General features: G+C 39.5%; 1 protein-coding gene and 1 non-coding gene across 6 annotated transcripts in view; both read left to right on the forward strand.

The window, feature by feature from the left end:
* Positions 1-20,754, forward strand: part of Rbms1 (RNA binding motif single stranded interacting protein 1) — a 216,717-nt gene extending 195,963 nt beyond the window's left edge. For 3 of the 5 annotated variants that reach the window (XM_010606822.3, XM_010606824.3, XM_010606820.3), the window contains 8 exons: positions 9,974-10,089; positions 11,223-11,272; positions 11,397-11,490; positions 14,971-15,021; positions 16,342-16,452; positions 17,548-17,628; positions 19,326-19,410; positions 19,712-20,754. In XM_010606822.3, the coding sequence (XP_010605124.1) occupies positions 9,974-10,089; positions 11,223-11,272; positions 11,397-11,490; positions 14,971-15,021; positions 16,342-16,452; positions 17,548-17,628; positions 19,326-19,403 (581 nt within the window). In that variant the 3' untranslated portion in view covers positions 19,404-19,410; positions 19,712-20,754. The remainder of the gene's footprint in view (positions 1-9,973; positions 10,090-11,222; positions 11,273-11,396; positions 11,491-14,970; positions 15,022-16,341; positions 16,453-17,547; positions 17,629-19,325; positions 19,411-19,711) is intronic. The other 2 variants (XM_010606823.3, XM_010606821.3) reach the window with 1 other exon arrangement.
* LOC117283476 lies at positions 2,893-3,023 on the forward strand. Its single transcript, XR_004514451.1, has one exon. It is a non-coding gene; the product is annotated as a small nucleolar RNA SNORA3/SNORA45 family (small nucleolar RNA).
* Positions 20,755-24,351: the final 3,597 nt, after the last annotated feature.

Raw genomic sequence — 24,351 nt, forward strand, 5'->3', positions numbered from 1 at the left:
TTCGGTTCTCATTCACCTGGCTGTCTCTGCCTCACGGTACAAGTCTCTGTTCATGGCATGTATTTTCCTTTCAGGGACCTCCTCTGACCCAGTTTGGTTATACTGTGTCTGCAGAGCACCCTGAGGGTGCCTACTGGTATCACAGCACTTACCGTGTTCACATACGTCAATCCCTCTAAACTGGAAGCTCCTAGAAGTCAGAATCTTTTAAATGCATGTCCAACACAGTGCTTGAACTATACTAAGTAACAACCAATGTTTGTTGGCTTTGAATAAATTTTACTACATTATAATACCAAGGCAGGACTATCTCCTAACAAGCTCACATATGGGGGAAAAATTGAAATTCTTTCTGATTGTCAGCCAGCCCCTAGAATGCTGCCTGCCAGCAGGGAGAAAGTCTCAAAATTTAGAAACCACCTCACCTTGCTTTAAAAGAGAGATACTGAGATTGTTAAATGGGCGGTGGGGGGGGAGTCACAACCTCTCCTTTATATCTTCTCTCCCCCATAATTTTAGTCTTACATTGCCTGATATAGAACATCTTCAGTTTTAATTCCCAGTCCATATCTCAATCAGCAAGTCTTTACCAATCCTTCGGTGTTTCATCTAATGGCCCACTTTTCTCCCTATACCTGTGCATATCCTAAGGTTAAATTTGAGGTCTCGCTGTTGGACAGAGGTGGGGGCGGGTCTTTTACTGTGCCACCTGCGTGTGGAGTATTTTAGTGCATCAGCCACATCAACAGGATTTACCCCCAAATAGGCATGCAGGGGAGCAGACATTTGTGCTGACCTCTGAAGTAGACAACTGCCGGGGAGCCCAGGAGAACAAGATCTCCCCATCAGACAAATACAGCCCCCCTCCCTGGTAGTGTGTTCAGCTACCTTCCCAGTTTGTATATTCAAAGATATGTAACCCTGAAGTAAAGGTATCCAGTGCCTTGAACTTCAGTAACATACGGTATTGGTCAAGGCCCACCTCTAGAGCACAGAGGCTGTACAGAACCTGCATCCTGATTTCTTACACCAGGCACCACAAGCAAGCACTGAGGTATTTTGAAGTTACATTAATTCCGGCCAGGAGTCACTGAAGTGAGAGTTGCTCCAAGGCTGTGTGCGTGTGAGTGGTGCTCAGTATTTATCCTCCTGTAGCTTCAGGGTTTCATCCTGCACTGAATGATTGATGATGACGATTAAGGAATCACTTTAATTTTCTGTATCCAGTTGAGTTTCATTTCATAGATGGACTAATTTGTAAGTCTGTGCTGTACCACAGGCTACATTTGATCTTGTAACACTGAAACCCGACAGCACGCTGCTTCTGTGGCTGTATCTGAAGGTGAACTGCATACTGGCACAGTTTTGGAGCATGAAATGTAAGACCTGGAAGGACAATATTCCAAAGGACTCAACCTAATGAGAGAGCTTCCTGTCTGTTTTTTAGGTAGTTTTATTTGCCCACCAGTAGCACTTGAATTGAAAGAAAAGGAAAGAGAAAGGAATATATGTTTTTAGCCTAACCCAAGTGAAGACCAAGGAGCCTTCTGTAAGTGCAACTGGGTTTTCTCGGCTTTTTCTAAGTCATCCTTTGTGTTCTGTGGACCCCAGAGCATGAGGTTCCTTGAAGGGCTGCTTATGACATCTCTTCCTTCTTGGCTTATTCTTACAGGCAGCAAGGAAAATTCAGGAAGAAAAAGCATCCAGGATACCTTTGTTTTGATGTCGTGTTATTCCAAGATAAGATCTTTCGGTTCCCAGGGTGAAGTAGATCTCGGTATAGCAGATTGAGGTTGCACAGTTTCCATTGTTCTCCAGGGGGCTTTATGACTATGTCCTTTGACCGTTGTCTTTGAAGTGAGTTCACAGACTATTGGTCACACCCATTCAAGGGAAGAAAAAAAAAGCAACCCTTGATTTCCAAACCACATGTCAGTGATTGTAAGACCCTCTGCAGCACTGGAGCAAGTACAGAACAGCTTCTTCTGAGTTGTGCCAAGTGACACATGGGGCACAAGAAACAGACAAGTTCCATCTGCATTCTGAGCATTGCTCCAGGGGGTACAATTGGCAGTCAAGTTGTACTCTTAAGTTCTGAATCAATACTTAATTTTGTGCCATTTCTGAACAGTGATCTTTCCTGTGCATTAGTCTTGGTTCCCATTAAGTTGCAAGTTCTTGGGGGGTTTAGGAGCTGCACTTCATTCTGATGCACTGAAAATCTGTGCATCACCCAGCAGAAGTTACCAAGTGGTTTCTAATACAGTATTTCATGTAGAGTTCATTCCAATAACCATGGCTATTTGGAGAGCTTTTTTGGTACCTTCTCGAGTATAAGTGAGGTTGAACTGCCTTTAGGCTGAGTTTGAAATGTACAGTGCAGGACTTGGAAGCATACTATTGTAATGGATTCAGCTTTCCCAAAACAAGTGCCCAGTACACTTGAGAACTCAGAAAGGATTTAAAATAGTTTTCAACTTCTCTAGACTTCTTTCTTTGCTTGTTCACATAATATGAGAGTTATCTTTGAGTACTAGTTGGTTTGTTAAATACTGCTCTCCCCTCTCTTATTACCTGAATGACTACCATATGACATCAGTTATATGGAGTACATTTGATTATTATCAGTAGTACCAGGTGGAAAATAAAAATGTTGTCAGGCAAGGGTAAACTGAATGAGCCACCATTTGAATGTTTAAATAATTTAGGCTGATTGCTAGACAGACATAACATTTCATAAATACAGTCAGAGGATGGTTTACTTAATGATGCATGTGTTTAGCTGGCATAAGCAGAATTATCTGGGATAGTTCCTGTCAGAGTACTTGGATTATTACACAGTTGGCAGTTTGCCTGTAATAGAAGCCAAGTACAGAAAAGTAACCTACTTGAGCCGAGACTAGAGTCACATCCTGACACAGCTCTTGTCTTGGTGTGCTAGAGTTCTCGGAGAGAATCTGCTGGCCTTGATTCACTGGCGGGGGCAGTGAGTGCCCCCGTTAGCGCCCAGGTCAGAAACATCCCCTATGAAGCAAAAAAGGAAACCCATTTTAGTTCTAGTCCCCAAAGACACTTTCTGAAAATAAACTGAACTCATCTTAATGAAGACACACTTAAGGAAGTCTCTGGGTGGCTAGGTGAAAGAGGTCAGCTGTGCACATGCGAATTTGCTTTTCCTGAGTCACCCACCTTCCTGCTCACACTCGTTCGATCCCCATGTCAGCTGAGTTTCCCTGTGCTACTCTCTGCTCTGGCCCAGGGCACAGTGCATAATGTAGAACATATTTGGAGTTCTACAAAAATCTAAGGTACCACATTACAATTTTTAATGCAGTATATTTTCTAAAATGCTTTTTTAAAATCTGATGCTTTCATGTCTGATGTTAGCATATTTTAAAGAGACTTTATCTTTCCTTACAGAAGATGTTTTAAATGTACAGTATACATAGTTTGCTGGGGTGGGGAGTATTGTTCCTAAGATACTTCCTTCTGTCTTTCCACAACTAGTCGCTCATTTTTTCCTGAAAATGCTGGAGCATTGCTTCTTTGATTTGCTTTTGTTCAAGTGCCAACTGGTGTAAAGTAAGTCAGATTTGCTTGGAAAGTCCCTAACCAGGGTGAAAGGACCCATAATTTCTTTGTGAGACAACCGAGGTGAATTCCATAGAGGTTTTCAGTAACTACCTAATACTTGCTTGATAAAAATTCCATGATGGGGAAATAGTGTGGTGGTAGTTTTCCACCCAGTGAATGTTAGGGGGAAAAAAATGCTGGAAAGTTTTAGTTACATAGAACTGATGTCCAAACTAGGAGACATGCCCCAGGCAGAAACACTGGTCATGATCATGATTCAGGGATGTCTCTAAAAATGCTCTTCTAATACTTTCCTGGAAGAGAGGACAGTCTCTTGGAAGAGAGATATGTGTGACGTGTAAACTGGAACTCTTTGAGCTGAGAAAAGCTCTTGTCACCCTGCTTATCCAGACATACGTCACCACCCCTGCCTCCCCAAGGACTAAGGTCAGGAAGTGTGTTCAGTACTACAGGATGTAATACCCTACCCATCCCACTCAACCTCTCCATGATATTAATGGAGTCTGAAGAAGTCCCTGAGAGCTATGGGCAGAGTTTGTTTAGTATCTAGTCCTAGCTATGAGGCTTCTTAGCCTCTCTTTGTTGTGTTGGTATCACTCTACCAGGCGCCATAAAGCTTGGTCCATATCATGGAGTAGCTCCAGTGGCGTGCACTGTGACTGCTGGCAGGATGCTCACCTTGTGTCGCTGTTGGTGTTCCTTTGGCTACTCAGATTGGGTATATGCCCAACAGGACTTGAAAACTTCTTGTACCCACATTTCCTAGTTCTCTGTGTTAGTGATATGGCTAGGGCTTGTCCCATTCCAAGAGACAGAAGATATGGGGACAGGGGATTAAAATTTTAGGAAAAGACCTGGACATTTTTCAAAGGTTTTTATTACCCAATTCATCCCTCAATATTTGTCCTAAACATTGTTACTCTATTTTAAAAAATGTTGGCAGCTCTAGCACAAAATATAGTTGGCCCTCCATATTCACAGGTTCCACATCTGCTGATTTAGTAACTCATAGATCACAGCTATTCAGGAAAACAAGTTGTATCTGTACTGAGCACATACAACCTTGTTTGTTTGTCGGTATTCCCTAGCGAATACAGTACAACAACTATTTATATTGCATTTACATTTTCTTATACGTTGTAAGTAATCTCAAGATGATTTAGATATATGAGAGGATATGTAAAAGTTTTGTACAAATATTCACTTTTATCTAAGGTACTTGAATGTCCTGGAACCAATCCCCAGCAGGTACCAAGGGATAACTGTGCTTAAAGATCATGCTCCTAGTACCTTGAGATTGTATCTTTAAGACTGTTTGTTATCTGCTCACATGTCCCTCACCCACTGTTACAGAAGAACAGGACCTAAGTGTTCATATCGTAAGATGTGCTGCAGAGTCATCACTAATAAGGGATCATTTCCAGGGAAGTAGAAGTGCTAGAGCAGTCCCGGGTGGTTGATGGGCAAAGGCTCTCTTGTGGATCCAAACCTTGAAGAGATTCTATACCACAAAAGAAAGTCTCATTTTAAAAAGTGACAAGGACCACAACTAGAGACGTGGCAGTGTTTCACCCTCAGAGGCCTTGAGTACTGTTCCAGGCTCGTGATGGCACTGCCTTCAGGGAATTGCTGTCACCATTGATCACACCCAGCAGAAACAAAGCTAACATATGAACAAGTTGCAAGTATTACTCTCTCCTCAAACTAGGTAGAAACTGGAAATACCGTGAAAGGGGAAGGAAAGGAGAGGAGACCAAATCCTAACAAAGCTGGCCTAGAAGGAAATGTTTACAAACAGTGGCTGTAACTGTGCTAATGCTTGGTAAAGGAGCAGAATTTCATTAGAAACAGAAGAGACTAAAACAGGAAGCAACGCCATGCACATAAAAAAATGTATATAAGATATGATCAAAATACTGTGAAAAGTTAAATTTTTCAAAGTTTTTGAGAGTAAAAGATACTTGCCATTAATCCCTTTCAAAATACTCCCTCTTACTTTGAGCACACTTATCCAACCATTCTTGCCACTTTCTGAAGCAGTTCTGGAAGCCCTCTCTCGTATCTGTAGTTGCACTGTGGTGGTTGTCTTGTCCTGGACTGACTCGAAATGTTTGCCTTTCATGGTCATTTTGACTTTGAGAAGGAGCCACAAGTTGCGTGGTGCCAGATAAAGGGGAAGAAGAGACACTGTAATGTTTCCCAAGATTGCTGCTCGTTGAATGGCACCTAGCAGCAGCATTCACCGTATCTTTGATCACATCTTGTAAATACATGAAAGACATATTCCAGAACTTCTTCAGAAAGTAGCAAGAATGAAGGCATAAATGTATTTGAAGCAGGGGGTGGGGTATTTTAAGGGGAGTTAATGGCAATGTGTCTTTTATAGTAGTAATTTTTTTATTTAAACATTCTCTGTATATTTGATCACACCTTATACTTATTGGATTCTTAGGTTGGAATTTTTAAAATGCGAAGCCCAGGTAGTTCCTTACATATGTTAGCTGAACCCATTTTAAGTAGCCAACATTAACAAAAACTAACACAGTTGCTGAGTGGACTGATATTCCAAAATTGACGGAACAACTCTGTCAAGGACAGTCTATATTTCTTAGACTGTTGATTAAGATGAAATACTGCACAGCTAGAAAAATGGGAGTTTAGAAGGAACAGTCTCCATCTATTACCACTATCAGCATCAGATGGGGAAAGGCACTGGGAAACTTCATTTTGGACATGAGCAGAAGGTCCATCTTGTTGCAGCTACAGGGAGCTCTAAGTCCTTAGGGCTGCTCAGTTCAGTAAGTGAGGTGACTTGTGGGAGATCATGTTGTGTACATTCTGGCTACTCAAAGTAGGCATCATAGAAGTGATTTTCAGTATTAATGTCAGAGAGACATCTGTGGTCAGAGACTCTGTCCTATAAATAAGTACGTAAGTTTTCATAGCATCTGGTACATTCTCATGTTCATTGAGGTGCAAGCTCCACAGAAGAATGGAGACTAATTTATCCACCACTACACTGCCAGCTCCTGTGTTCCTGGCACATAGTAGACATTTAACAAAAATTTCCACTGTTAAATAAACCAAGGAGAATTTTCACAGAAAAAAAATAGTTAGAATTTTATATTGCTTCATGTGGAATACTAGGGCACTTATTTCATTTGAAACAAGAAGCCATTAAAAAACATGAAATGTGTATCATTTCACCTACTACAATCCTTTAAAATAAGAATCTTGCTTGCCAAAGATAAGGGATACCTGCTAGTACACATGCTTTTAACTGCTTGCCTTTTTGCTGTTAGAGGGGAGAAAAATCTTGATGAGAACATAAAATGATGTAGTAATTTTGAAGTCTTTCGTTTTTGAAAGATTTAACTATATCCTGCCCCATGTATTTTTTTAATGATGTATTTACAAACATGCTCTCCTCACTTGGTGTTTAGCTTACCACTGTGCATTTTTCACAGGCTTTGTTGTCACCTGGGATTTTTTTTTTTTTCTCTGACAGGGCAGCATCTAGATGAGTGAGTGTGTATTGGATGTACATCCCTAGAGAGGGACCCTGGCCTTTCAGCAAACACTGCACTTCAGTGTGCACTGGGCCTTACTACCTGCCTGCTTTCATTCACATCTGCCTGCCTTCACAGCCCAGTGTGAACTTCCAGAATGAATACAACTTGGTCCATTTTTCTCTGGAAGCAGTTACTCTAATGAATGAAAAGTTTATATCACTTGTTGAACCAAGCAAAGTCCTTCTTCCCCCCCAAAAAGTTAAATTTTGGTCTGCCAGCTGGTTTTTAGAAATCCTCTAAGTGTCTCATGGTGAACACCCACAAAGTGCCAGCTCCTCGGGGTTTATTTTACTCTGTCCTGCCTAATGGGACTAAGTGTAAAAAGCTTATAACCTCAAATGTCACTGGAGAGGACACTAAGTATTGTAACGACCCTGCTAGATCTGCAGAAAGTAAGATGTTGTCTCTGTCCGCCTGAGATCACTATTTGTCCTCAGTCATCAGGGTGAGGCACCCTCTGAGCCCTTCTGAGAGGTATGCTCTCATGCACGCCTAGACATTGGCCCAGAGAATAATGGGAGTTTCCCTACTGGAATTTTAAGCACTGCATTTGTTTAGTTGCCTACAAAGATGAGTTACTTGGGAGAACTGCAGATGTGCTAAGTCCTCACTCTAAGAAGGGTTTATCCTTTATCTTGTCCTGTTGGCATGCTATATTCTAAGCCCTACTTTCCAAATGTTCCTTAATGATCCAGTTGTAAAATCAAAAGCATCAGTGATTAGAAGGTTTTCTTGGTTTCGTCATACCTTCTGTGATTGTTGGTGCAGGTAGACATTTTCAGGAGTCAACACCTGTTCTGTTAGACAAATTGTGTAATTCACTTGCCTTCTGAGATTTGGCTTCAGTCCATCTCACATCATAACAGTTTGCCTTACACAGAAGTTCTTTATTTAGGAAAGCCTCTGATAGAGAAGGCTGGAGTCCGAAGTTAAATAAACAGATACTTTGTAGTGGTAGGGACAAGGCTTGCTGGTGTTCTCCCAGACACCTAACATTTTTACTGTGAACACCCTATACCTTGTGTTCTAATTCATTTTTATTACTGTCACATAGTACCTGAGGCTGCATAACTTTATAAAGAGAAGTTTATTTAACTCACAGTTCTGAAAGTTCAAAGGCACCAATCTGGCTTCATTAAGGACCACATCGCAGGTGGCCCATGAGAGAAACGTTGCAAAGGGAAGCCAGAGCAGTTCAAGGGTTGGGCTTGCTCTTTGTAGAACTGTCTTCACTTTCTCTTTTCTTTTTTTTGGTTAGCGGGGACTGAACTCAGGTCCTTAAGCTTGCAAGGTGGGCGCAGCGCCCTTGAGCTACATTCCCCAGCCCTATCTTCACTTTTTCTGAAGGTATGCCCCAGTGACCTAAGGACCTACCACTAGGCCCCACCTCTTAACCTGCTTCACTGGGAACCAGGCTCCCAACATGAACCATAGGGAGAGCAAACCACAGCGTATGTGTAGTACAATCGCCATTCCACAGTGTGTGTCACACCCTAACACATCCCTCTGGTGTGGTTCACAGAAGAGAGTGCTGCACAACAGCCTAGACAGCTCACCAAGAAGGAGTTACAGTTCTGTGCTCTGTTTTGTTTTCCTTTTTGGCAGAGAAGTGTTGAGAGACACTATTGCTTCCACCCTGTCATTAGTGGGTGGGTAATGGTGATATAAAATAAGAGATGAATTAGGATAATAAGAGGCAAAGAAGAAAGGAGTAAGTTTTCCACAAGTAATATTTTTCTCTTCATGGTTATTTAACTTTGAAACAAAACTTGAAAGTAGTAATCATGGTTCTGCAGTAGACAAAGGACTGAATGTGGGAACCAGACAGGAAGGTGTGAGTGCCTTTATTACATTAACTGGAAACATAAGAAAAATTCACAACTTTCAGGAAGGAATACGCCACTGTTTCCATCATAGAAAAGGAAAAGTTACAGGTGGCTGTTGTTCTGCCTGTGCCTTTTTTCTCCCCCTTAACTATACCTTTTAACAAGTCTCTGCATCTTCTGCTTTTCTATGTTCGCTTCTTAAGTTTTTCTTTGGATCATTTTGTGCAGTGGATAGATAAGAAAACACCACCACCAGGCACAGAAAGACCTTTAAATAGATGTGCAGGTGTTTATGGCTTTCTCACTAACATTTACCTCCGCTGCTGTGTGCCCAGACAAACAAATGAGACCTATTTAAATTCATACCTTGATTCAGCCAGGGTGTAGTCACAGTGCCTGTCACCTACGTACTGGGGATGCAATGACGATGAAACAGACAAGGGAGATAAGAAACTAACCACACTCTGTGTTATAAATGCTCCAAATAAAAATATGGTGTAAGCTATATAAATGGGAAGTTGCTTTCTACTGTGATAAGTGGGGTCTCCCGGGAATTATAGTGGGACACTAGGGTAGTGTGTTAAGTGGGGGAGGAGAGGATGGTTCAGTCCTATTTTCATTTGAAGGTTATTTTGGTGGCTGTGTAGAGGTGGAATTGTAGAGGGCCCAGAATAAAAAGAAGCACATAAAGCACTGAAGTGGATCAGAAGATTCCTTTGCTTCCTAAACAAAATGGCTCTTTTAAAGGTTCTTTAAATGTCATGACACTCTGGTGTGGAAATAATAACTAGTATAGTATTCTATATTGTCTTTTTACCTGTGGGTAATTTTATAAGAGTCTGAGAAAGCTTTGATGATAAGGTGTTCTATCAGTTCACTCATAGTACTAACACTACTTCTATTAAGAAAGAAATCCCATTACATTTTGTCATCCACACACATATAATTGCTGTTGTATATTATTTTTCCCTGTTTATTCAGCTCCCACTGAACCATTATTGTGCAAGTTTGCAGATGGAGGACAGAAGAAAAGACAGAACCCAAACAAATACATCCCTAATGGAAGACCCTGGCACAGAGAAGGAGAGGTGAGACTTGTAAGTCCTTTCTTGAAATTTCAGTGTGGGTATGCTCTCAAAACCTCCCCTGAACAGTTGCACATCCTGCCTTGGCTTCTGAAATAGGTGCCGAGATTAAACCTTCTTCACATTGGTACGTTACGATTAAGGGATGTCAGACGGAAATCCTTTGCAGTGTATATGGCACTGAAGAGTGATGATTCTCCAGATGAACAGATAGTGGCTGGTCACTGCTATGTTTACCAGCTAGCAATGACTAGGGAAAAGGGTTCTAAAAGTATCTATCCAAATACATGAATATTTGGGGTTTTTGTTGGTTTGGTTTGGGGGTTTTTTGGTGTGTTTTTTTTTTTCGGTCCCGGGGTATTGAACTCAGGACCTTGCACTTTCAAGGCAGGTACAGCACCACTGAGCTAAAATGCCCGGGCCCTGTTTGGGTTATTCTTTATTGTCCTGGTTTATATATAACCTTTTAGAGAGGTTTACATTTATAACATTCAAAAAGTATTCTAAATAGCCTTATATAACTGTCATTGAGGGAGTTTTTAGGTTTTGGTGGTTTTTTTGTATGTTTTTAAATCTCATTCTTTTGTGTCATTTTTAACCTTCAGTCTTTTATAAAATATTGGTCCTCTACTTCTCTATATTTATTTCAGTAAATTATTTCATTAAAAATAAATAATGTTCAAAAAAGAAACACAAAAATTTGGCCAGGGATTTAGCTCAGCGGTTCGGTGGCCTGCCTTGCAAGCGCAAGGACCCGAGTTCAATCCCCAATACCAAAAAATAAATAAGTAAGTAAGTAACATTCAGATCCTAGGATTTCTTGAGAAAATGTTCTAGAATCTGTAATGTCCAATGATAACCACTAGCTACAAGTGGCCACCTAAGCAGTTGAAATGTAGCTATTCCCCTGGAGGGATTGAATTTTCTATTTAATTTTAGATAGCTACCTATGGCTAATGGCTACTATGCAGGACAGAATGGGCTTAGAGCTTAATTCTGTTACTGAGTTTATAATTATATTTGGCTAACAGAAACTCCCACTTTATCAAATGATACTGTCTTCTGCTACAGTGACTCTTAAAAAGTGGAGTTTTTGAATCACACCTTTCTAAATGAACATTTATGTTTTCTTCTCTTCTCTGTAGGCTGGTATGACACTCACTTATGACCCAACTACAGCTGCTATACAGAACGGGTATGTCGTTAACATAAACATATAGTGGCTTGAGGGAAAATGAAGGTGGAAAATATCAGACATTTGTTCCATGAATTATTCTATTTAAAGGATTACTTAATAAAGGCTTTTGTGTTTGTTCTAGATTTTATCCTTCACCATACAGTATTGCTACAAATCGAATGATCACTCAAACTTCTCTTACACCCTATATTGCATCTCCTGTATCTGCCTACCAGGTTTGTACCTTTAGGATTCATCTGCAGTGTAACAGCTTGTGCCCTGTGATTCTCTGCTGCATTTTCATGTCTTAAAACTCTGAACATTTATAACAAAATTTAAGTCAAATTTTATGCAGCTTGCATACCCAATTTAGAATAAGCTACTTTTTAATCTGGCAGAGTAATTTGCTTTTGTGTATTGAAAAATGTAAAGCCGGGAAAATGGTTGTCTCTTGTCATTCCTTAGAATCATAGCACTTCAGAATTCATGTGAACCTGCATATTTCCTCCACCGTAAGCTGTTTTTGGATACCATGTGTCCCCAAAATTAAAAATTCAGACAATTGAAGTTAGGCAAAATACAAAGTAGGTGTGTGCCTTTCCTGTTCTTATTCATTAGCAAGAACTGATCCAAGAACCAGTAAACTTGCTAGCACACAAAGGTATTTCTCTGTCAAGGGTCATTAAGTGAGCAATGATGAGATCGGCGCCCTGCCTCCCAAAAAAGGAAAAGGTAGGACCTTCCTGTTTGTGTTGTTTTATGAGGGGACTTTACCTTAAAAGAGATTTCCAACTGAGAAAGTTTCACAAAACTCATGTCCTTAACACTGGCCTCACCGTACGGCAAAGTGTGCTCCTTCTCTCCTTGTACCCAGAGGCCTGCACGAAGCTTTCCTCCTTTCCGTACCAGGCCCTCAGCCGGCCCACTGCCATGCCCCACCTGGGCATCAGGATGGAGTTCAGTTCCTGCCTGTGTTCACTTCTCTTCTGTTGACTGTTCGGATCCTGTGTGACTAAACTAAACTTGTGTATTCTTTTTAAAACAAATTGGATGCTGTAGTCCTAATTCCTAGGGTTATGGGACTACAATATCTAATCTACAAGCTGTGTTATTTAACTTCTAAAAGCCTCACTTACTTCCTCTTTAAAATGGGGATAATAATAGTTCCTATCTCATAAGCTTAAGAGAATTAAAAGAACTGAACAAGACTGACTACCTAAAGAGCTCTGCACAGAACCTGCCATATCATTTGAACTATAAGCTGTGGTTATTATCATCTTTAATAGCTGGCTGATAGTAAGGTATATTAATTGTACTTTTAAAATAATAGATTAGTCAATATAAGCCAATATTAAAGCTAGTTCTTCCTAAAGTAAAATAAATTGGGCCAGGGATTTAGCTCAGTGGTTCGGTGGCCTGCCTTGCAAGTGCAAGGACCCGAGTTCAATCCCTGGTACCAAAAAAAAAAAGTAAAAATAAATAACTGAATAATAGAAGTGATTAGATGTGCTAAAACTGAAGTTTTAGAGCAGTAGTTACCACCTTCCTTAACTTTTAAGTTCTAAGCCCCTTCCTTTGAATTGTCACTAAGTATTATTTCTTTATGCTCCCTGGGTTGTTATATTATTTATCCTGATGCTTTAATCTGGTAGGTGTAGTATTCACTCACTTAATGCTGCTTTAATTTTTTAAGACTTAAGATTCTATCATTTCCATGAGTCTGTAAGGCTCAATGAGATCTGCCCTAATAAACATTGCGTACATCTGATATTAAAAGGTAATCTTTAACTATTTGCACTTTGACATCTGCCATTTATGTATCACTAAAAGTAGGAGTTTCCTCTTAGAAAAATGAAAGATTGTGCATATTGATATCGATCTGTGTTGCTATAGCTGTTCCAGCTGCTGAAGCATCTCTTTACTACTTCTTCTTTAATATAAAAGCAATATGAATTTCAGAATAATTTCATAGAACAAAATATTGGAAGGCCAATGTTGGTAATTAGTTTGATATGGCTAGCTGGAAATAATGTATCATTTTGAAGATCTGGTTTCCTCTACTGGGCTTTCTGTATTGTTCTAAGACACGTGGAATTCCAATCCACTTGCCTGACACTCAGTGCCCTAGCCTCTCAGATAGATTCTTAACCCCATACATTCAGGGACCAGGTAGGATCAGTAGACACACTAGTTAAGTGATCTACAATCTACGATCCCCTTTAGCTGTTTGCAAAGTGGTGTGTGTGTGTGTGTGTGTGTGTGTGCGTGCACACGTGCGCGTGTTTATATACATGCACAAGAGCAATTAGTTGAGAATCAGGAGAGTCTACTTCTTTCATCAGGTTTTCTGAGGGCTCCATGATTCAGAAGAGGTTAAGAAACATGGGTAGAGAGTTCATTGATCATAGATTATTATTCCCATTTTATAATTAGGGAACATTGAGGAATAGAAATTGACAGCAGCTGATTTGCTACTTAAGAAAGAAAATTGGATTAGATGTCATAGTTCCCTAACCCCATAATGCTATAAGCAATTAGTTTAAGACTACTGGAGCATAAATAAAATGGGCATCTGGCCCAAACTGAGGGCCATAAGGAACTGCTTGCCTTCCCATAATTTATCATGTAAGGGCTCTACACTCTGTGGAATGGGCCTTTCTCCACTAAACCGCCATATGCTGGGCATTTGGATTTGAGAAACTGGCTTCTGCAGAAAACCACCAGTATCCCAATGGGGAAAGGCTGCAGTCCAGATAACTGAAATGTTGACAAGGCAGAAGCACTTAACTTTGGTCTGCCTTAGGTGGCAAAGGAACCCAGAGAAAGCAAGTATCGGGGCTCTGCTATCAAGGTAAATCACAATGCATTCTTCCCCCATGACTCTTCCCATATCTTGTCTGTAGCATCTCTAAAGTTAACACTGGGAGATAGGCTACAGAAGGGTTGTATTGCTAAGAATTGGAAACTGAAATTTATTTTTAAATTACATAGACTCTGGAAAGCCCTGGGCATCAAGAAATGGACAGGTGGGCTCTTACCTTAAGTGGCAGACCACATGTGCTTTCCTGCCACAACGCCTGCCCCTTACCTTTTATATCTCAGTTCAGAGGGTGCACTGTGTAGATGCCCTTTTAATTGTAGATGGCAGGAAATAGTTACTGAAGTTCAATTTTCCATGTCTGGATTTCTAATATGTTTTTCCACACTGACTAGAAATGGTTGACCACCATACAAGACTTCTGAAACCTGATGTCCTGGGTATCAAAATAAGCTGAATTTGCTTATTCTTATTAAATAACCCCATACTGTGTAAAGGTTAGTTTCTTGTAAGATATGCTGGAATTAATCTTCATTCATCCATATGCTGAAAGCAGCCAGTTCATACCTTAACACTCTTCACTAATTTGTTTGAGTTATTTAAATTTATTGAAAGTGAGGCCCATATCTTGTTCACCTTTTTCTCTTCTGTGCCTGATACTCAGTAAATACTGCTTATGTGGGTAAATAGAAATTGGTTCTAAATAATCATTTCATCCCATTCAGAGTGACCAGCTTGCCAAGAACTCTTAACTGCCTTAATCTGTGTAATCATTGATAGTATTGTTTCTTTACTTTCCTTCTGTAGATTTTTTTAACATGATTAAAAAGAATTTTAGAGAGCTAGGTAATTATTACAATGAAAATCAATGTTTCTTTCAAAACCCTCCTTTTGCTAGGTGCAAAGTCCTTCCTGGATGCAACCTCAACCATACATCCTACAGCACCCTGTAAGTTTTTTATCTTAGTGGCCTTGTGTTTTACAAGAAAGCTGTCTGTGCTTCAAACCATTCCCAAAAGTGATGCAGGACTTGATAAATTTTAAACATGGAAGATGAAAATCTATAAGTTCATTGTAAAATATCTGTGTACTTTTGCCTTAAGACACATTAATAGTGGACAATAAATTTTCTGTAAGAATTTAAAATATGTTCTACATGAGAGAAGATATTGTTTTCTTACACGGTCCAGCTCAGTGGGAGATCCTTCAGTTGAGGAGCTAATTTTTTTTTACAATACTCCTAAATTGTTTAATGCAGACATAAAGTTCAAAATAAAGGAGGATATTTTGATCAGTGGTAGTCTGTTTACTAAATAATAAATATGATTTCTTAAGTAACTTAAATGATTGTTCTAATGTGTGTACATTATATACATTAAAAATGAGCTTTATGCACGTTACATAAATATTAATGTGTTTTTTAAAGATACACAAAATCCAGTTTATTGAAGCAAAACAGGCTTAGAAAGTAGAAAAATAAGGGTAGAGAACACAATCATAAACAAGGCTAAGAATGATCACAGTGACCTGCACATTTGGCACGAGAAGGTGACAGATTTGAAGCTAAGCTTTCTAGGAATCATTGCAAAATAGGAATCCTGAAAAACAAGACAGTTCACAGTATTTATAAGATAAAAATGGATCAGCTGCTTAGGAAAAGAACTAGACTGTTGACCTTAAGATGAGTCGGGAATTTGTCCCAGGATCCCTCCTACAGTGGACACTGTAATTTACAGTGAGGTGGTTGTGAAGCAGAAGTCCAGGGATAACAGGTCTGAACAAGACATACTGAGATGACCTTTGACCAAAAAAATCAAATAAACAGGGTTAGGTGATAACACAGAAGAGCTCTCTGTGATATATGGGTGTCTCTGCATTGTGTGATGTACATATATTTATATTTGTGTGTACACCCACAGATCCACACATGTATATGTAACACATGCCCACTAACCCATACGTAACTTGTGTTTCTGGGATAGCTCCTCCTGCTGGGCTGGACTGCTTTACAGTTAGGGAAAGGATGAGCTTAACAACACATGACTTCTGTGAAGTGTTTGCCAAAATACCATTTCCCCTACCCTCATAGAAATTCTCAGGAAAAGCAATCTAGATTTGAGGCAATTGTTTATGATACCACCTGCACATTTTAGGGAGGTTGTTTTTGCTTAATATTCCTCAACAAAGGGATTTCCTTTGCAAAAAGTGATTTTCAGAATCTTAACTCTCCCTCGGTTTGTCTCACACTGTTTGTGCCTTGTCTCTCCAGGGTGCCGTGCTAACTCCCTCGATGGAGCACACCATGTCACTACAGCCCGCGTCCATGATCAGCCCTCTGGCCCAGCAGATGAGTCATCTTTCACTAGGCAGCACCGGAACAGTAGGTGGCACCTTAATATCATGTGCCTCCACAAATAAATTAATGCAGCCTGTGTCTTCCCAGTCCAGTCACAGGCTCTCAGAAGACAAGATTGGTCTGATCTTCTCTCATTGCCACCCCACATTGCTTTCTACAGAGTAGTACTGTTATTTCTTGATTAACTGAAGAGCTGAAAGTCTATTCCGTGGGTTTCTGTCTTTTGTCAAAAAACAGCACTCACGGCCTCGTCTCACTTTTAAAACCAGTGTCCTGAAGCTCTGATCTCATGAAGCAAAAGATGAAGATGATAAATGGTGTTGAAGGCAGGAAATGTTTTCCCAGTTCTTTTATGGAATTTAGGAAAACTCAATCATGACTCCTATAGTGACTTATTTCTCCAGAGTCCATGGGACTCATTTGGGTAATGAGGTTGAGCTGTATGAGATCAGCTTCCAGGTCGGTATATGTTGAGTTTATATCATAAGAGATGGCTAAAGGCATGTGCTTCAGCTTGTATCTGTGGTGGCTTAAAAGATCAAAAGATGACATGTTTTCCCTTCTTACACTCAAAACCAGCCACTACTTCTTGTGAAGGCTAAGCCACAGCCACACACACAGTCCTGAGACTAACAATTCTTTCTGCCTCTGGGAGATGGTGACTGTTGGCATCAGGAAAGCTATGCTCCTGGGCCCAGTCTACAGGGATCTGTTAAAGGTCTGTAAGTCATCCACACCTTGGTTTCCATCTAAAGAAACAGTTGCACCTACCACTTTGGGAAGCTCCTAGAAAATGACAAACTTTTCTAAAATAATTTTAGTGACATTAAATTATTGAGAATGAGAAACTAACGATTTTACCTGTAATGCTTCTTTGTTAGGAAATCCAAAGAAACATCTGGTTTTTTGTTTGTTTGTTTGTTTGACAAATTCAAGAAGTTAAAAATACTGACTTTGCTTCCCTGTGCTTACTAAAGCACTAACTAATCTTTGAGAGTAGTCCATTTAAATTTCTTTTTTGAGACGTCCAAATACTTTATATCCATCTCAGCATTCCCCAGCTACTCTGAATTTTGCGTGGTTTACCATGGCCCATCCTGACCTTACTCTCCCTTTCAGTACATGCCTGCCACATCAGCTATGCAAGGAGCCTACCTGCCACAGTACACACACATGCAGACGACGGCCGTTCCTGTTGAGGTGGGTGCAGACCATCCAGTGGGTAGCTTCTGAAATGAGTGAATAAAGTAGAATTCAAAGTAAAATGTATCAAAACATCAAACATTTGCATAAAGAATGCATAAGATTCTAATAAGATTACTGACATTTAGAAATGGGAAGAAAGGAGCTAAAGGTGTAGGGAAGGTGGGATGGGTAGGGGAAGAGTAAAAAGGGAAAAGAAAAAAATGTGAGAGAATGAAAAGATGAAAATAAAGTGTTTGTAGATGGGGAGGGGAGGAGGGGGTGAAGGGAGGGCAGAGGTAAGGGGAAAAAATGAGAATCAAGACTTGTCATGTAGAGGTACAAGATCCCAACAATGAATGTAACTGTACTGTATCCCTAAAATGTACCAATAAACTCAATTAAAGCTGGAAAAAAAAAATTGACTTTAGTAGGAGTGTATTCCTGGAGTGCTGTTTTGAACTATAAAATAGAGTTACCTCAATAAAAAATAGGATAACAACATCCAGGCTACATCTCCAAGAGTCCCAGAAATGTTTTTTAAGTTTGTCTTGTATTTCTTACCCCTTCAAAGCTTTGACTTTTTACCGCCTATGTGATACTTAGAGAAACATTAAGATAAAATTGAAGTTTATGATCCTAATACCAAAGATTCTGTCAGTAATCATAGTGATTGAAAAATCAGAATTCCTGTACCTAATGAAAAAGAAAAGCTGATATTTCAGAATTGTAACACATAGAATACAGCTATAACAGATAAAGAAAGGCTGCTTGTTCCGGGGATTTAGCTCAGTGGTTTGGTGGCCCACCTTGCAAGCGCAAAGACCCGAGTTCAATCCCCGGTACCCCAAAAAAAAAAAAAGGCTACTTGTTTTATAGGGATGGGTGCTAGTGTAAATAATTCTTAGTTCTTATTAAAAAGATATTGGTATGGAAGATTCTGACATTGAATTATTACTGCTCAGGAGGCATAGCATTTTCCTGCAGAGTACCCTTAAAATTCCAAGGAAATTCATCAGTTGATTTTTATCCACTAGACATATCTCAGTGGTTCCATTTTCAAGAAAGGCCATAGAACTGACTTGTTCCTATCATTTGCTTCTGATTATGCAATTATAGACATCCACAGTTACCAGAGCTCATATTCCTTATGTGCAATTCTGAAACTTTTTCAAAAAGATTGAAATAAAAATTCTCTTTGTAATACTTTAGCAAAAATCCTGGCCTATGGCAAAACCCAGCTTGAACTATGACAAGACAAAATCTTTATCCCACATACTGAGTTTATTCATGCCTTTCAGTCTAGAGCTGTTGGTATGTTTGACTATGAGGTTCAGGCCTAGATGATATTGGTGGTACTTGTACGATACACAGCTCGTGCATACTACATCTCAGATCCTAAAGTCTGAAAATACTGAATTCCAAATCACATCTGACCTCAGGGAGTAACATTAAAAAATTTGTTGGATAAATTGTAGCTTGATAAAAAATAGGCAAGTCAGACATTTAGGTGAGAGATTTTGGGGGGCCTGTCAGGCAGACATTTTAGCCACTTAGTGGAATTACTGAACTCAGAAGCTCTGAGCATGAGATTAAGAAATTTACCTTAAACAGTGCTTGTGTTTAACATCTGTGCTCTTGAACAAATTCAAGTGTTAAGAAGCAGAGTTGGGATTTCATTGCTAATATGTCTTATCTGTTCTGTTTTGTTGTAGGAGGCAAGTGGTCAGCAGCAAGTGGCTGTAGAGACGTCTAATGACCATTCTCCATATACCTTCCAACCCAATAAGTAACTGTGAGGTATGAGAGGAAGGTCTCCACAGCAGTGGGCTCAAATCATGTAAAAAAATCTATAGTTCTCTCATCAAAATGATGCTTAGAGTAATTTAGGTTTGATCACTGCTTTAATAATGGCCAAGTCATCCAATTTTATTGAAATGCTAAAATCAGTGACTTTGTGAATTTGCAGATTCATTGTTCTATCCAAAAAGAACTGCCTTCTTCAAACATTTAGCTCTTTTACACAAGAAAGAGGTTGCAAGGCTCTGTGGTGTATATACTCAATCTGCAAAAGCATTCCTCTTTTATCTTTCTCTTCCAGATGTACAGAAGGGTGTTCTTACGTGAAGAATGGTGTGAAAGCTGAACAATCATGGATTTTTCTGATCAATTGTGCTTTAGGAAATTGACAGTTTTGCACAGGTTCTTGAAAACGTTATTTATAATGAAATCAACTAAAACTATTTTTGCTATAAGTTCTATAAGGTGCATAAAACCCTTAAATTCATCTAGTAGCTGTTCCCCTGAACAGGTTTATTTTAGTAAAAAACAAAAACAAAAATAAAAAAAAACAACAAAAAACAAAAAGATTTTTATCAAATGTTATGATGCAAAAAAAAAAAAAAGAAAAAAAAAAGGAAAAGAAGACTTCAATTTTCTGGGTATGCACAAAGACCATTGAAGACTTATCCAAGTGCATGACCGGATTTTTGTGGTTTTGTTCATTTTGTGTTTAATTTGTATTTTTTTCAGCTGTACGAAATGGGCTTTTTGACGTTTAAATCGTCCAACTTCACCCATGGTGTTCTGTGCTTGCCGTGCGAGTGTTGCTGTAACTCAGTGTTGCCGTCGATGTCTTTTCTTAGCTTTCTGTTTTTCTTTCAATGTAGTGTGAAGTGTCTTATCCTTTTCTATGAATTCCAATTTGCCTTAACTCTTTTGATGCTGTAGCTGTTTCAGTAAAAGTTAGTTCAAACTAATGGTGTAGAATGCTTTGACCAATGAGCTGGTCTATTATGCCTTGTAAAACAGCAGCATAGGGCTTTTAAAAGGTAGTCAATAAAAGTTGCTGACATTTTGGCTTTTTTAAATATGTAGTAGGTGTTTTTAATGATTTTTCACATAATGTGTAAGGTAGTGAAATGCAAGAAGGGAAAAATGTTTTGTGTGAAACACATTTTCTGACTGGGGAACTTTTAATAGGGTAAATTGTTTGTAAGGCTGTATGCCAACAGTTTCCTCTGATAGTTTGACTGATTTAGGATATCTGCTGTATGATGCAATGTAAAGTCTTTTTTGCCTTTTTTCAGGAAAAAAAACTAACTTGATGTTCTAGATTTAGTGTAGGTAGCGTGGGGGCGGGGGCGGGGGAGGGGGAGGGGAGTCATCGAATGTTTTGTCCTTCCTTTATACTAATGATAGTGCTTTAGGATGAGAATCATGCCTGCGACCTGGCAAACGGAAAAAAATGTTGCTAGTGCAACAAAATGGCAAAAGCTAAAAGTAAGGATTTCTCTTCAGACATAAGCTGAGATAAGAATAGAAATAAAATGATTGGCTACTAGCTCACTCTCTCTCTCTCCCTCTCCCCTCTTCCTTTTCTCTCTCTCTCCTCTCTCCTGTCTCTCTCTCCCTCCCTCCCTCTCTCTCTCTCACTATCTCTCTCTCCCCCTCTCCCTCCCTCTCCCTATTAGGTAAATTTGAAAAATAAAAATGACTTGGCACTTTTAAAGGTAACTTCACCAAAGACCGAAGAGCCAGTAACCAGTAGCTCCAACTTGTCTCAGCATCACATCTTCTGTGCTCTTTATTTTTGCCGGACCAGTTTGCGGTTAGGAGAATGTGCCTTTTTTGTACCTTTGCATTTAGGTTTTATAATTTTAATTGATGTATGGACACACACAAACAAACAAAAAAGCATGAAGGAAGATTTGGATCCAAGCAGTGCCACACTTTACGTCATCACTACAAGTGTTCGAGTGTAAAGAAAATCAATTTTGAAACTATGAAATTCCTGATTCATAAATACACAGTTATTTCTACTTTAGTACATAAGAGATAATTCACTGTTAAAGCTCTTTTATTAAGGCAATTGCATACGTTTTAAAAGCAATGGTAAATTAAGTTGTCTTCCAAAACTGTGTACTTGTCTGGTCAGCTGTGTATGATCAGTTATCTACCTCAGAGTCTATTTTCTTTTGTGCTGGGACAGGTTGCTGGCCCTCCCTGTTTCCACAGACCAAATCCTCCTAGCTCAGGAGCTAGGGCTAAGCAGTTGTTTCTTTTGAGTATTTTTTAGTTCTTAAATTTTATTGCTTGTATTTGATTATAGATGTCAGTGACATTTCATAGTTTCAAAAGTCCTTGCTGCTCTGAGAAGTGTAGAATCTAGTGAAAATTGCATAGTCATAAGAGAAATGTGTTGTTTTGTTTTTGTTTCCTTTTTTTTAAAGTTGTGGTATTATTGGTTCTATGCTCCCTGAAATATTACTGCTTTGTGAAAGTCCAGACTGAACGCAGCACCCTCTGTGTACCTAGTATGTTTATAAACCTGGGTATCTCACTACTTGATATTTTTGCATTAGTTAAGACAGAAATTTGATAGCTCAGTTAGAGGGGAGGGGAAATCTGCTGCTAGAAATGTCTGAACTAAGTGCCATACTCGTCTGGGTAAGATTTGGGAAACATAACCTCTGTACATAAAAAAGAAAATCAGTTAAACATCACATAGTAGACAGCCATTAAATTATAAAAAAAATTAATTTATGAAGAAAGACCTTTTGTACAGATTGAAAAAAAGATTTTCATAGAGATATCTATATGATCAAGAGAGTTAATTTTTTATTTTTGTTTTACTAGTGCCACAAACTTGCCAGTGGTAACTTATTTGTCCGGTTCAAGATAACTCTGTAGTTTTCTTTCCTAGGACTTGTTGTTAAACGCCAAAAGACACTTTTGAACTGTACATTTGATCAGATTGTTAGCTTTTTCTGTTTTATTTCTTTTGAGAACCTTTGAATAAAAAACTCTGAAACTTTTTTCTTCCTGTTGTTTTTATTTTTAAGTAGGTTAAATATATGTATATCAGAATTCCATTTCACTTCTTATCTTTCTTCAGCTCAATAGATTTAGAAGTGAGTTGAAAATTACATCAAATTCAGTATGTTCTCAAAATACATTTTCTTGAAAAGAATTGGGAAAACCTTACCACACTCTTCTTGATGGTTATTTAAATCTATGTAGTAGATCAAAGATGTCATCAACACACCACACCTCGTCTTAGGAAAAGTCCAGCCCCAAATGCCCAACTGTTTTTGTTTTTATGGTGCTGGGGATCAAACCCAGAGCTTCTTGCATGCTAGGCAAGTGCTGTACCACTGAGCTGCACTCTCAGCCCTATTGTTCTGTTCTTTGTTTTGGGTGTTTCTTTGGTACCGGGGATCGAACCCAGGACCTTGCGCTTGCAAGGCAGGTACAGTGCCACTGAGCTAAATACCTGGCCTCTGTTGTTCTTTTCTGAAAGACCAAAGAATTGGATCCCTTTTGTTTTTTGCTTGCTGCTACCCTTTTGAGTGTTTCATTGCTTAGGAGGATGGAATAAAAACTCTCCCACCTGCATAAGCAAGCAAATGAGTAAGGACATCAGAAGACCTTATTCAAGCCTTTCTGACCAAGGCCTCTTTTAAAGTGACCTTGTCTGGCTGTTCTCAGTAGGAGGCTCCCACTCCCATACAGCATTTGCTTTCTGCTAGTCAGGGGGCTCTGTCATGGTGGTAAAAGGACTAGAAAAAAAAAATCCACTCCCTTCATGTCTGTGAGCCTCCCTGCAGTGTAGTGCCACGACTTAAACAATGTGAGTTAGGGAATGAGACTTAGACAAGGACGAATTAGAGAATTTCACTTGCCAGAGCCAATAAATCCCTGGCACTTGGTGGCTGTTTGAGAAGAGGAAGTATGTACCTCTGATACTAGGCAGTGCTTCTGGGAGAAATGTCAGGGCACAAGAAGCAGAGTTGCTTTGAGACAGGCAAAGCTGCTAAGAATGTAAGCTGTGACCTCATTTTGTGAGCCACACATGTAAGTGCTCTTCATGTGACTAACAACCATTGTGGCGGGGAGCATTATTTAGACTACTAGATAGGTTTTGTTAGCCTTATTTTTGTTCTGGTATCTTAAGAAAGCTCAGTGTCAGAAGTCCCAGTTATATCCATCTGGCTGCATTATAAAGTTGTCCCCTGATATGGATAGGACTGGTTCTGCAGATTCCTGCAGATAGCAAGGTCTGCTTGTGCTCAAGTTTCTTTTATAAAATAGCATAGTGTTTGCATATATCCTACTACTCCTGTATGCTTTGAGTCATCTCTAGATTATTTACCAATACAATGTAAATGCTATATAAATAGTAGTTCACTATTCCATGGGAAATAATCAGAAGAAGTCTGTACATGTTCGGTGCAGATGCATTTTTTCCCAAATGTTTTCCACCAGAGATTGATTCAATCCACTGACACAAAACGCAGATCGCCAACCCTAAACAAAAATTAATAAACACTCTTAGGACCAAGTCTTATGTGTAAAAGATCAAACCAGAGTGATGTTAGTTCAGAGAAAGTGATGGCTCATGTCTACCAAGAGGTGACACATTTGCATAAAAGCCACAGTTTGCTATGAGGCTGTGTCTCTGATAGGTTTCTGGGTGCCAAGATTCTCTATGGTTTGAGAAAGTGGGAAGGTGAGACTGAGGCAGCTCCTCACTTGTGTGAGATTTCTCCCTCTTGAACAGCTGGGACAAAGTGGAAGGATGCGGGGAGCCACCTTGCCACACTGGTATCTGTGCTGTCCATGGGCAGTGTCATTAGGTATATACACGAGTCTGAATTCCACCTCTGAACTCCAAACCTGATTAAAAATTCACTGGAAGGAAGGGGATGCTGCCCCCCCATCTTTGCTGGGGAAATACTA

This window comes from Fukomys damarensis, unplaced genomic scaffold, assembly GCF_012274545.1.
Source record: "Fukomys damarensis isolate Sample0158 unplaced genomic scaffold, DMR_v1.0_HiC HiC_scaffold_26, whole genome shotgun sequence".
Lineage (NCBI taxonomy): Eukaryota > Metazoa > Chordata > Mammalia > Rodentia > Bathyergidae > Fukomys > Fukomys damarensis.